Below are 12,163 nucleotides of genomic sequence, written 5' to 3'. Positions count from 1 at the left end.
AATTTCAAAGAGGCTTTACGGCGAAAGCATGAAGTTAGATTATGTTAGGAGAGTATATAGCCAAAAAAGTACACACAGACATTTTCAATGCAAGGACAGGCGTCACCAAAAGCAGAAAACCAGCTAAAATTATGCACTAACCTTTGACAATCTTCATCAGATGACACTCCTATGACATTATGTTAGACAATACATGCATTTTTTTGTTCTATCAAGTTCATATTTATATCCAAAAACAGCATTTTACATCGACGCGTGACGTTCAGAAAATGTATCTCCCCCAAAACTGCCGGTGAATTTACAAAGAATTATAGATTAACATCTCCTGAATGCAACCGCATTGACAGATTTCAAAATAACTTTACTGGGAAAGCACACTTTGCAATAATCTGAGTACTGCGCTCAGAAAAATACACTAGGTAATACAGATAGCCGCCATTTTGGAGTCATCTAAATGCATAAATAACATTAGAAATATTCACTTACCTTTAATAATCTTCAGCAGAAGGCACTTCCAGGAATCCCAGGTCCACAACAAATGTTGTTTTGTTCGATAAAGTTCATAATTTATGTCCAAATAACTCCATGTTGTTAGCGCGTTCAGTAGGCTACTCAAAATGTAGGACGCGCAAGGAAAATGTCACGACGAAAAGTAAAAAAAAAAAAAATCTATTTACGTTCGTGTCAAACGTTGTATAGCATCAATCTTTAGGGCCATTTTAACGTGAAACTTCAGTAATATTTCAACCGGACCTTTCCTGTGTCTTGAAAAACATTTTGGAACACAAGGTTCTCATCCTTCTAGACCTATCTGCTGCCTTTGATACTGTGAACCATCAGATCCTCCTCTCCACCCTCTCCGAGTTGGGCATCTCCGGCGCGGCCCACGCTTGGATTGCGTCCTACCTGACAGGTCACTCATTCCAGGTGGCGTGGCGAGAATCTGTCTCCGCACCATGCGCTCTCACCACTGGTGTCCCCCAGGGCTCTGTTCTAGGCCCTCTCCTATTCTCGCTATACACCAAGTCACTTGGCTCTGTCATATCCTCACATGGTCTCTCCTATCATTGCTATGCAGACGACACACATTAATCTTCTCCTTTCCCCCTTCTGATAACCAGGCGGCGAATCGCATCTCTGCATGTCTGTCAGACATATCAGTGTGGATGACGGATCACCACCTCAAGCTGAACCTCGGCAAGACGGAGCTGCTCTTCCTCCCGGGGAAGGACTGCCCGTTCCATGATCTCGCCATCACGGTTGACAACTCCCTTGTGTCCTCCTCCCAGAGTGCTAAGAACCTTGGCGTGATCCTGGACAACACCCTGTCGTTCTCCACTAACATCAAGGCGGTGACCCGACCCTGTAGGTTCATGCTCTACAACATTCGCAGAGTACGACCCTGCCTCACACAGGAAGCGGCGCAGGTCCTAATCCAGGCACTTGTCATCTCCCGTCTGGATTACTGCAACTCGCTGTTGGCTGGGCTCCCTGCCCGTGCCATTAAACCCCTACAACTCATCCAGAACGCCGCAGCCCGTCTGGTGTTCAACCTTCCCAAGTTCTCTCACGTCACCCCGCTCCTCCGCTCTCTCCACTGGCTTCCAGTTGAAGCTCGCATCCGCTACAAGACCATGGTGATTGCCTACGGAGCTGTGAAGGGAACGGCACCTCCATACCTTCAGGCTCTGATCAGGCCCTACACCCAAACAAGGGCACTGCCTTCATCCACCTCTGGCCTGCTCGCCTCCCTACCTCTGAGGAAGCACAGTTCCCGCTCAGCCCAGTCAAAACTGTTCGCTGCTCTGGCACCCCAATGGTGGAACAAGCTCCCTCACGACGCCAGGACAGCGGAGTCAATCACCACCTTCCGGAGACACCTGAAACCCCACCTCTTTAAGGAATACCTAGGATAGGATAAAGTAATCCTTCTAACCCCCCCTCCCTTAAAAGATTTAGATGCACTATTGTAAAGTGGTTGTTCCACTGGATATCATAAGGTGAATGCACCAATTTGTAAGTCGCTCTGGATAAGACCGTCTGCTAAATGACTTAAATGTAAATGTAAATGTAAGGTTCCATCTCACATGAACGTGCGCCAATGAAGTGATGTCATTCCCTGGGTGACCAACTTCCCCACCTTCTCATTCGGTCTCTGTTCATCATAGACGCCTCAAACAACTTTCTAAAGACTGTTGACATCTAGTGGAAGCCTTAGGAAGTGCAAAATGAATCCTTTGTCACAGTGTGTTCCATTGGCAATGACTTGAAAATAGTACAGCCACAAGATTTTCATTTCCTGCTTGTATTTTTCTCAGGTTTTTGCCTGCCATATGAGTTCTGTTATACTTACAGACACCATTCAAACAGTTTTAGAAACTTCTGAGTGTTTTCTATCCAAATATACTAATAATATGCATATTCTATATTCTAGTTTCTGGGCCAGAGTAGTAACCTGTTCAAATTGGGTACGTTTTTCATCCGGCCGTGAAAGTACTGCCCCCTAGCCCCATCAGGGCAAGGCGACTGGAAACATGACCGAATACAAACAGTGTAGCTATTCCCTCCGCAAGGCAATCAAACAAGCTAAGTGTCAGTATAGAGACAAAGTAGAGTCGCAATTCAACGGCTCAGACACGAGGTATGTGGCAGGGTCTACAGTTAATCACGGACAACAAAAAGAAAACCAGCCGATGACACCGATGTCTTGCTCCCAGACAAACTAAACAACTTCTTTGCTCGCTTTGAGGACAATACAGTGCCAACGACACATCCCGCTACCAAAACCTGCGGACTTTCCTTCACCGCAGCCAACATGAGTGAAACATTTAAACGTGTTAACCCTCGCAAGGCTGCCGGCCCAGACGGCATCCCTAGCCGCGTCCTCAGAGCATGCGCAGACCAGCTGGCTGGTATGTTTACGGACATATTCAGTCAATCCCTATCCCAGTCTGCTGTTCGCACATGCTTCAAGAGGGCCACCATTGTGCTTTGAGAGACTAGTCAAGGATCATATCACTTCCACCCTACCTGACACCCTAGACCCACTCCAATTTGCTTACCGCCCCAATAGGTCCACAGACGACGCAATCGCGAACACATTGCACACTGCCCTAACCCTTCTGGACAAGAGGAATACCTATGTAAGAATGCTGTTCATCGACTACAGCTCAGCATTTAACACCATCGTACCCTCCAAACTCGTCATTAACCTCGAGACCATGGGTCTCGACCTCACCTTGTGCAACTGGGTCCTGGACTTTCTGACGTGCCGCCCCCAGGTGGTGAGGGTAGGAAACAACATCTCCATCCTGCTGATCCTCAACACTGGGCCCCCGCAAGGGTGCATTCTCAGCCCTCTCCTGTACTCCCTGTTCACCCATGACTGCGTGGCCATGCATGCCTCCAACTCAATCAACAAGTTTTCAGATGACACTACAGTGGTAGGCTTGATAACCAGCAATGACGAGACGGCCTACAGGGAGGAGGTGAGGGCCCTCAGAGTGTGGTGTCAGGAAAATAACCTCACACTCAACGTCAACAAAACAATGGAGATGATCGTGGACTACAGGAAACAGCAGAGGGAGCACCCCCCTATCCACATCGACGGGACAGTAGTGGAGAAGGTGGAAAGTTTTAAGTTCCTCGGCGTACACATCACGGACAAACTGAAATGGTCCACCCACACAGACAGTGTGGTGAAGAAGGCGCAGCAGCGCCTCTTCGACCTCAGGAGGCTGAAGAAATTTGGCTTGTCACCAAAAACACTCAGACTTTTACAGATGCACAATTGAGAGCATCCTGTCGGGTTGTATCGCTGCCACAACCGCAAGGCTCTCCAGAGGGTAGTGAGGTCTGCACAATGCATCACCGGGGGCAAGCTACCTGCCCTCCAGGACACCTACAACACCCGATGTCACAGGAAGGCCAAAAAGATCATCAAGGACAACAACCACCCAAGCCACTGCCTGTTCACCCCGCTATCATCTAGAAGGCGACGTCAGTACAGGTGCATCAAAGCTGGGACCGAGAGACTGAAAAACAGCTTCTATCTCCACGCCATCAGACTGTTAAACAGCCATCACTAACATTGAGTGGCTGCTGCCAACATACTGACTCAAATCTCTAGCCACTGTATTAATTAAAAATTGAACTTAATAAATGTATCACTAGTCACTTTAACCAAGCGTCCCACCTACTCAACAGCCAGTGTAATCCCATGGCGCGATATTCAAATACCTCAAAAATGCAAAAACGTATAATCCATTGTTATATCCAAATAGCGGTGTTTTGTTCGTGCGATCAAGACACTATCCGAAAGGGTAAATAAGGGTGACGAGGATGGCGCATTTCGTGACAAAAAAATTCTAAATATTCCATTACCGTACTTCGAAGCATGTCAACCGCTGTTTAAAATAAATTTTTATGCCATTTTTCTCGTAAAAAAGCGATAATATTCTGACCGTGAAATCGTTTTTTAGTACAGAGTGAAAGTAAAAGCATGCTATCCCCTCATGCACGAGCCTCAGTCTAATGGCCCTCTGATAGAGCACTTGCCAAACGCGCTAATGTGTTTCAGCCTGGGGATGGAATTACATCGTTCAGCTTTTTCCCGCCTTCTGAGAGCCCATGGGAGCCGTAGGAAGTGTCACGTCATGCCAGAGATCCCCCGTATTTGTTAGAGATGATCAAGGAGGGCAAGAAATGGTCAGACAGGCCACTTCCTGTAAGGAATCTTCTCAGGTTTTGGCCTGCCAAATGAGTTCTGTTATACTCACAGACACCATTCAAACAGTTTTAGAAACTTTAGGGTGTTTTCTATCCAAAGCCAATAATTATATGCATATTCTAGTTACTGGGCAGGAGTAGTAACCAGATTAAATCGGGTACGTTTTTTATCCGGCCGTGCAAATACTGCCCCCTAGCCCCAACAGGTTAAACAATGCCACTTTATTTAATGTTTACATACCCTACATTACTCATCTCATATGTATATACTGTACTCTATACCATCTACGGCATCTTCGCTCATCCATATATTTATATGTACATATTCTTATTCATTCCTTTACACTTGTGTGTGTATAAGGTTGTTGTTGTGAAATTGTTAGATTACTTGTTAGATATTACTGCATGGTCAGAACTAATAGCACAAGCATTTCGCTACACTCGCATTAACATCTGCTAATCATGTGTATGTGACCAATAAAATTTGATTTGATTTATGGACATTGTATGGCTGTGTGCTTGATTTTATACAGTTGTCAGCAACAGGTGTGGCCTAATCCACCAATTTGAAGGGGTGTCCACGTACTTTTGTATATATTGTGTACCTTCTAATGGAGAGCTCTAGAGGAGAAAGAATGCTAGTCAGTTTTGGAGCTGGGACAATAAACCGAAAATTATCGACACCGTCCAATTATCCTGGCATTTTGCTGATATCGTTCATTACGATAATAAGCCTTTAATAGAGAAATGGGAAGTTTAAAATTATGTTTGCTAATATGGGTGATTGTTGGGACAATTGATAGCTACAACATTCAATCTAGCACTAGTAGTTTGACGGTTAATAAAAACAATTGTGCACATTATTATTAACTTATGTATAGTTATCGTATTGATTCAGTCAATTTATCGTGATATGGATTTTTGTCTATTTCGCTCCGCTCTACAGTCAGTTAGCCTAGCCTCATTTAATTACCTCACTGTTATTGTGCTGATAACCCACGCGGCAGATTGTAGGAACAGACTTCAATGAGATGCAATTGGACGTCCTTTAGCATAAGGGCAATTCCATGGTAACGGAACTACGCTGAGCATGCAGGCAGGAGAAGTGACATTAACTGGAGAGAGAAGTGGGGGAGGGGGGGGGGGAGTGAGTGGGAGGGGTTTTACAGACTGTTTTTACATTTGCTTTAACCACCAGACGACAGAAAGAGAAAGACAACAGTTATGAGCTGAACATAACAGTATGCCAGCGGAAGGGAGGACTGTACAGGTGATCCAACTGTGGTTTATGACTATTATGATTTTCCATTGTAAGCAATTGAATTGCAATAATTCTGTTATGGATTTTCACAAATGCTGTTACCAATTGGTAACAGAATTTACATTTTTTTAGTACATTTTTTACCCCCCCTTTTCGTGATATCCAATTGCGATCTTGTCTTGCTGAGACTCCCCAATGGGTTTAGGAGAGGCGAAGGTCGAGTCATGCGTCCTTAACACCTGCCCGCTTAACCTCTTGGGGCTAGGTGGGACGCTAGCGTGCCACCTGTGGTGCACTCCATCAACAGCAGGTGCATTTCAAGAGCGGCAAATTTGAATCCAAATAAATGTCAAAATTCAAATTTTTCAAAAATACAACTATGTTACACCATTTGAAAGATAAACATCTCCTTAATCTAACCACGTTTTACGATTTCAAAAAGGTTTTACGGCGAAAGCATAAATTTAGAGTATGTTAGGACAGTACATTTACAAGAGTTGTGTGTAATGTTTTGTCAAGTCAAAGACAGGGTCACCAAAACCATAAAACCAGCTAAAATGATACACTAACCTTTTACAATCTCCATCAGATGACACTCCTAGGACATTATGTTAGACAATGCATGCATTTTTAGTTCTATCAAGTTCATATTTATATACAAAAACAGCGTTTTACTATGGCATTGATGTTGAGGAAATCGTTTCCCTCCAATAACCGGCAGTCAAGTCAGCGTCACAAATTAAATAATTAAAATTAGAAAACATTGGTAAAATATTATATTGTCATTTAAAGAATTATAGATTTACATCTTTTGAACGCAATCAACTTGCCAGATTTAAAAATAACCTTACTGGGAAATCACACTTTGCAATAATCTGAGCACTGTGCCCAGAAAAATACGCGTTGCGATACAGACTAGACGTCATGTTGGGGAGATCTAAAATCGAAAATACTATGTAAATAATCCATTACCTTTGATTCTCTTCATCAGATGTCACTTCCAGGTATCACAGGTCCATAACGAATGTAGTTTTGTTCAAAAAAGCTCATCATTTATGTCCAAAAATCTCCGTCTCGTTAGCACATGATGTAAGCCAGCCGGACTTCTCGTCATGAACGAGGGGAAAAAATATATTTCCGTTCGTTCAAACATGTCAAACGTTGTATAGCATAAATCATTAGGGCCTTTTTAACCAGAACATGAATAATATTCAAGGTGGACGAATGCATAGCCTTTTATAACGTATTGGAACGAGGGTACCCAACATGAAGTAGCGCGCCAGGTGTCTAATGGGACATCACCGTTCCATGGCTCTTGTTCGGTCAGATCTCCCTCCAGAAGACTCAAAACACTTTGTAAAGGCTGGTGACATCTAGTGGAAGCAATAGGAAGTGCCAAAATATTCCTAAACCCCTGTGTTTTTCAATGGGATAGGTTTAAAATCAATACAACACATCAGGTATCCACTTCCTGTCAGAAAATGTGGTTGGGTTTCCGAAAGGTTTTTGCCAAATAGTCAACACCATCAGGCAACTTACATTTGGTCTTTAGAGTTTTCTATCATAATTAATGCATATTCTAGTTACTGGGTAGGATTAGTAACCAGATTAAATCGGGTACATTTTTTTTATCCAGACGTGCAAATGCTGCCCCCTAGACCCAACAGGTTAACCCGGAAGCCAGCTGCACCAATGTGTCTGAGGAAACACCGTTCAAGTGACGACTGGAGTCAGCCTGACGCTCGGCCCGCCACAAGGAGTCGCTAGAGCGCGATGAGCCAAGTAAAGCCACCCCGGCCAAACCCTCCCCTAACCCAACGACGCTGGGCCAATTGTGCACCGCCCTATGGGACAACCGGGCGGCTGCGACAGAGCCTGGACTCGAACCCAGAATCTCTAGTGGCACAGCTAGTACTGCGATGCAGTTACTTAGACCGCTGCGCCACTCGGGAGGCCACCAGAATTTTGAAAATGCAAAATACATATCAGTAAAAGCATCATAACTAATTGGCAAGTCTACCTTTACTTTTTACTTCTGTGAACTTTTAAAGATATGAGGGTTTTTGGTAACGGAATTTCAAAGCACATAGCAATTTTTCTTAAACTTACAGAAGGCAAATCATTTCTCAAACTAAATATGTATTGATATCAGTTGGCAGGGGTCTTTTTTTTTCTCCCCAATTTCATGGTATCCAATTGGTAGTAGTTACTGTCTTGTCTCATCGCTGCAACTCCCGTACGGACTCGGGAGAGGCAAAGGTCAAGAGCCATGCATCCTCCGAGACACAACCCAACCAAGCCGCACTGCTTCTTGACACAACGCACATCCAACCCGGGAGCCAGCCGCACCAATGTGTCGGAGGAAACGCCATACACCTGGCGACCTGGTCAGCGTGCACTATGCCCGGCCCACCACAGGAGTCGCTAGTGCGCGATGAGACAAGGATATCCCTGCTGGCCAAACCCTCCCTAACCCGGACGACGCTGAGCCAATTGTGCGTCGCCCCGTGGGCCTCCCGGTCACGGCCAGCCGTGACAGAGCCTGGGGTCAAACCCAGAATCTCTGGTGGCACAGCTAGCACTGCAATGCAGTGCCTTAGACCACTGTGCCACCCAGTAGGCCCTGGCAGTAGTCTTTACTTCAACATGATTGTTGTTGTTGTATTTATACTAGCTTTTAAGACTTTTTATGGTAGATGGTAGAATACCCCTTTTCCATCTGTTTGACCAGAAATCAAAGCCTTGGCTTATTCCTCATATTTCATATTAATGAAAAATTTATATATGCTTTAATTTCTCAAAAATATAGACCCTTAACTTTCATTTGACACTAGATTTAACATGCTCCTGTGAACTTCAAATGTTGATGCATAAGGGTCCTTTACGTGGAAATGACCATAACTAGAGCAAGGAGTTAGAGTGCTACAGAAAGCCTGTACAAGGATCTGCTCACTGAAGAGAGGTGTGGACATAATATCATTAGCTAACATGCTCAATGAATGTATTTGAATCAGAGCACTGTACATGCATCTTGCTGTATTGGGGAGTGAACCCCTCATCTTAAATAACTCCAAACATCAAGTAATCGTGTTGTATTTTCACATCAATCTTACTTTTGTCTAAAGGGGGAAAACATGTAAACATTTTCTCATCCATACAGTATAGAGGGGACTTTCATTATTCATGGCTGTTCTCCAACTACCGCCTAGCCTAACATGATGTAAATACTGTTGATAATACACGTATTATGTGTCAAGCTATGTTCAACTAGTAGACCTGCATAATCTGCAGAGGTAGCTAGTCTTCATGTGGCCAATATATGTGAAATGCAAAGGACTGAATAGTTTTTTTTTCAGTAGTTTATCTGGGCTTTAAAATTATGCATGTATATTACAGCCAAATTTACCATCAAGCTCCGTATCAAAACATCCAGTCAGCTGAGAACTTCTCCATGTCACCTTTTCAGGTCTGAAGTCTGTGTCTCAGTCAGGAAGCATCATGTACAGGCAGTTACTGAAGCCAAGACTGGGGTGCTTCCCAAATGGCACCCTATTCTCTATATAGTGCACAAATTTTGACCAGGGCCTATAGGGCTTTGGTCAAATGTATTGAACTATGTAGGGAATAGAGTGCCATTGCGGACCCGCTTGGGCTCCCGCTAGGCAGGAAGCGCATTGACTTGTCTCCAATGGTCAATAGAGACTAACTCGCAGCAGGTAGCAAGCTAACCAGCCAACCTCAAAGAGGGATCCCTTCAGCCTGGGCTGTGCTGAAGTCTTCCATCCACACCATGGGGGCGCTGCCAGACAAACTATTTCCATCAGCCCAGTCCCATTATCCAATTGAAGCGATAGATATGGTGGTGATGTCTGTCTTCCCTCCAAGCCTGGAAGCGAGAGCTTCTCACTCTCACTTAGTGAGCTTAGTAGTTGTTTAAGTGAATTTACGGGGAAAAAACAGCAACAGCAAATACCACTTTAAAGTCCTCCATGTTACGGACAACTTAATGGGATAATAAAAGGGATAACATACCTCGCACATCATTTTGTGTTCAAAATTGTATTATATTGCTGAACTCTCGCTTCAGTACCTTGAGATGTGAACAGATATATAGCAAATGACTGGTTTATGGTTATCACCGTTTCACTGGATGAAACACTCATCCACTTACAGGAAATACAGTTATAATAATACTAATACAACAAAAGAAATGTCAGCCATAGCCCCTGTTGTAATACTTCAGAAATGTGTAATTTCATCCTTGTTTCCTTGAGGTAAGCACAGATCCTTAAGTGATGGATAGGTGTAAGCAAGGTCGCCAACCTATTGCTTTCACCAATTCCGAGCTGTGATTACTTCAGAATGGAATGAGGGATGTATTTGAATGTGGTGTTTCCTTTGCTCTCCTGACTGAAACATATTGTTTTTGCCCTTGGCACATAACACATACCGGCTTTATCAAAATGTGGGGCGAGTAAGGAAAACAACCACCGAATGAATGTTCCGACAACAAAACGGCACACACGGGCTCCTTGTTTCTCTGTCAAAATGTAATCAGCCGTGCCTCATAGTCTCTCAGGCAAGAGTGACTGCCAGGCAGGAAGATGTTACAGTAATTATTGTCTTGTTCAGTGCAGACTCAGTGCCTTGAATAAGATATAGTCCAGGGGAAAGCAAATATATTTGCACAAAGCACTCCCAGCTCCCCATTTGTGTGTAGCCACCATTGTGTGTAGCCAGCTTTGTACCATGTGTGTTTTGAGAGAACGAGAACAGAAAGACTTGGGCGAGCTAAAATGAGACTACGTTATCATCTTCTCCCCAGCTCCACCTCTCTCCGAAGCGACCTCGGCGCCGGCTGAGCCTCTCCGGACGACAACCACCACAACAACCACCACGGCAGCACGCAACAAAGGCGTAGCAAACACCATGACCACAACAGGGCCCAAGGAGGGTAACAACAGAGGAGGGCCCAAACCCCCTCTGGAGGTTCCCCAGACCACCGCCCAGCCGCCTCTGGAGTCCTTCCCCCTACCGGAGCGCTTCTGTGAGACCACGGAGAAGAGGGACATCGTGTGGCCTCAGACCCAGAGGGGCATGTTAGTAGAGAGGCCTTGCCCAAAGGGGACCCGAGGTAAGCAGAGGGTTTACCTTAGGGCATTCGCTACTGTTTATCACCATGATGAGTGGTTAGAGAGATGAGATCGCTTGTGTGTTTTTGTTACCTGTACAGTATGTTATTGTTTCTGACGATCATTTATTGATAGATTCAATTCGTGCAGGACTGTATAGGGAGTCAACAAGATTTAGTGTTTTTACAGTTGTGTTAATAATTCACTGCATTGTTATAGGTCAAAATAGTCTTTAGCAATGTGCAGCCATTGTGTTGAAGGGAACTGGCTCAGCTGTTTCCCCAAGCTTGATTGAAGATGTTCAGGCCTTATTGGATTGTGTGTGAAATTGTGTTATCATTCAGGGTTCATTAGACGTTGGTGTAATTGGAACGGAAGGAAAAGTCTTATTGTTCCTTAATTTGTAGTGAAACTGGCACTGGGAGTATATAGTCAGTATTTATGTTAAATTACCAGCTATTGATGTAAAGACAACAATTAAATGCAGTGTATGTAGGCTTTTGGAGGTCAGGTTGGTTTAACACGATGAGGTATATGGCTAATATAACATGACATAATCCAATGTAGTTTCTAATATATATATATATCTTATATAACTGAGCTATTGTAAATGTATTTTCCTGACAGGCACTGCCTCTTATTTATGTGTACTTGCCACGGGGGCCTGGCACCCAAAGGGCCCTGATCTCAGCAACTGCACTTCCCACTGGGTCAACCAAGTAGCGCAGAAGGTATGTGTGAGCTGTACTATCTCAATGTTTTGAGCTACAGTATACAGTTGAAGTCGGAAGTTTACATACACTTAGGTTGGAGTCATTAAAACTTGTTTTTCAAACACTCCACAAATGTATTGTTGACAAACTATAGTTTTGGCAGGTCTACAGGACATATACTTAGTGCATGACACAAGTAATTTTTCCAACAATTGTTTACAGACAGATTATTTCATTTATAATTCACTGTATCACAATTCCAGTGGGTCAGAAGTTTACACACACTAAGTTGACTGTGCCTTTAAACAGCTTGTAAAATTCCAGAAAAT

General features: G+C 44.0%; 1 protein-coding gene across 17 annotated transcripts in view; it reads left to right on the top strand.

Annotated features, from left to right (window-relative positions):
* Positions 1-12,163, top strand: part of adgrl2a (adhesion G protein-coupled receptor L2a) — a 215,429-nt gene that overhangs the window by 162,459 nt on the left and 40,807 nt on the right. For all 17 annotated transcript variants that reach the window (XR_006756885.1, XM_045687266.1, XM_014215666.2 and 14 more), the window contains 2 exons: positions 10,815-11,123; positions 11,749-11,852. Coding sequence is in view for 16 of the 17 variants with exons in the window: in XM_045687266.1 (XP_045543222.1) it covers positions 10,815-11,123; positions 11,749-11,852 (413 nt within the window). In the remaining variant the exon portion in view is untranslated. The remainder of the gene's footprint in view (positions 1-10,814; positions 11,124-11,748; positions 11,853-12,163) is intronic.

Source organism: Salmo salar, chromosome ssa10 (genome assembly GCF_905237065.1).
Source record: "Salmo salar chromosome ssa10, Ssal_v3.1, whole genome shotgun sequence".
NCBI lineage: Eukaryota > Metazoa > Chordata > Actinopteri > Salmoniformes > Salmonidae > Salmo > Salmo salar.
Note: the sequence above shows the minus strand (reverse complement) of the source record. Positions and strands in the feature narration are given on the sequence as shown.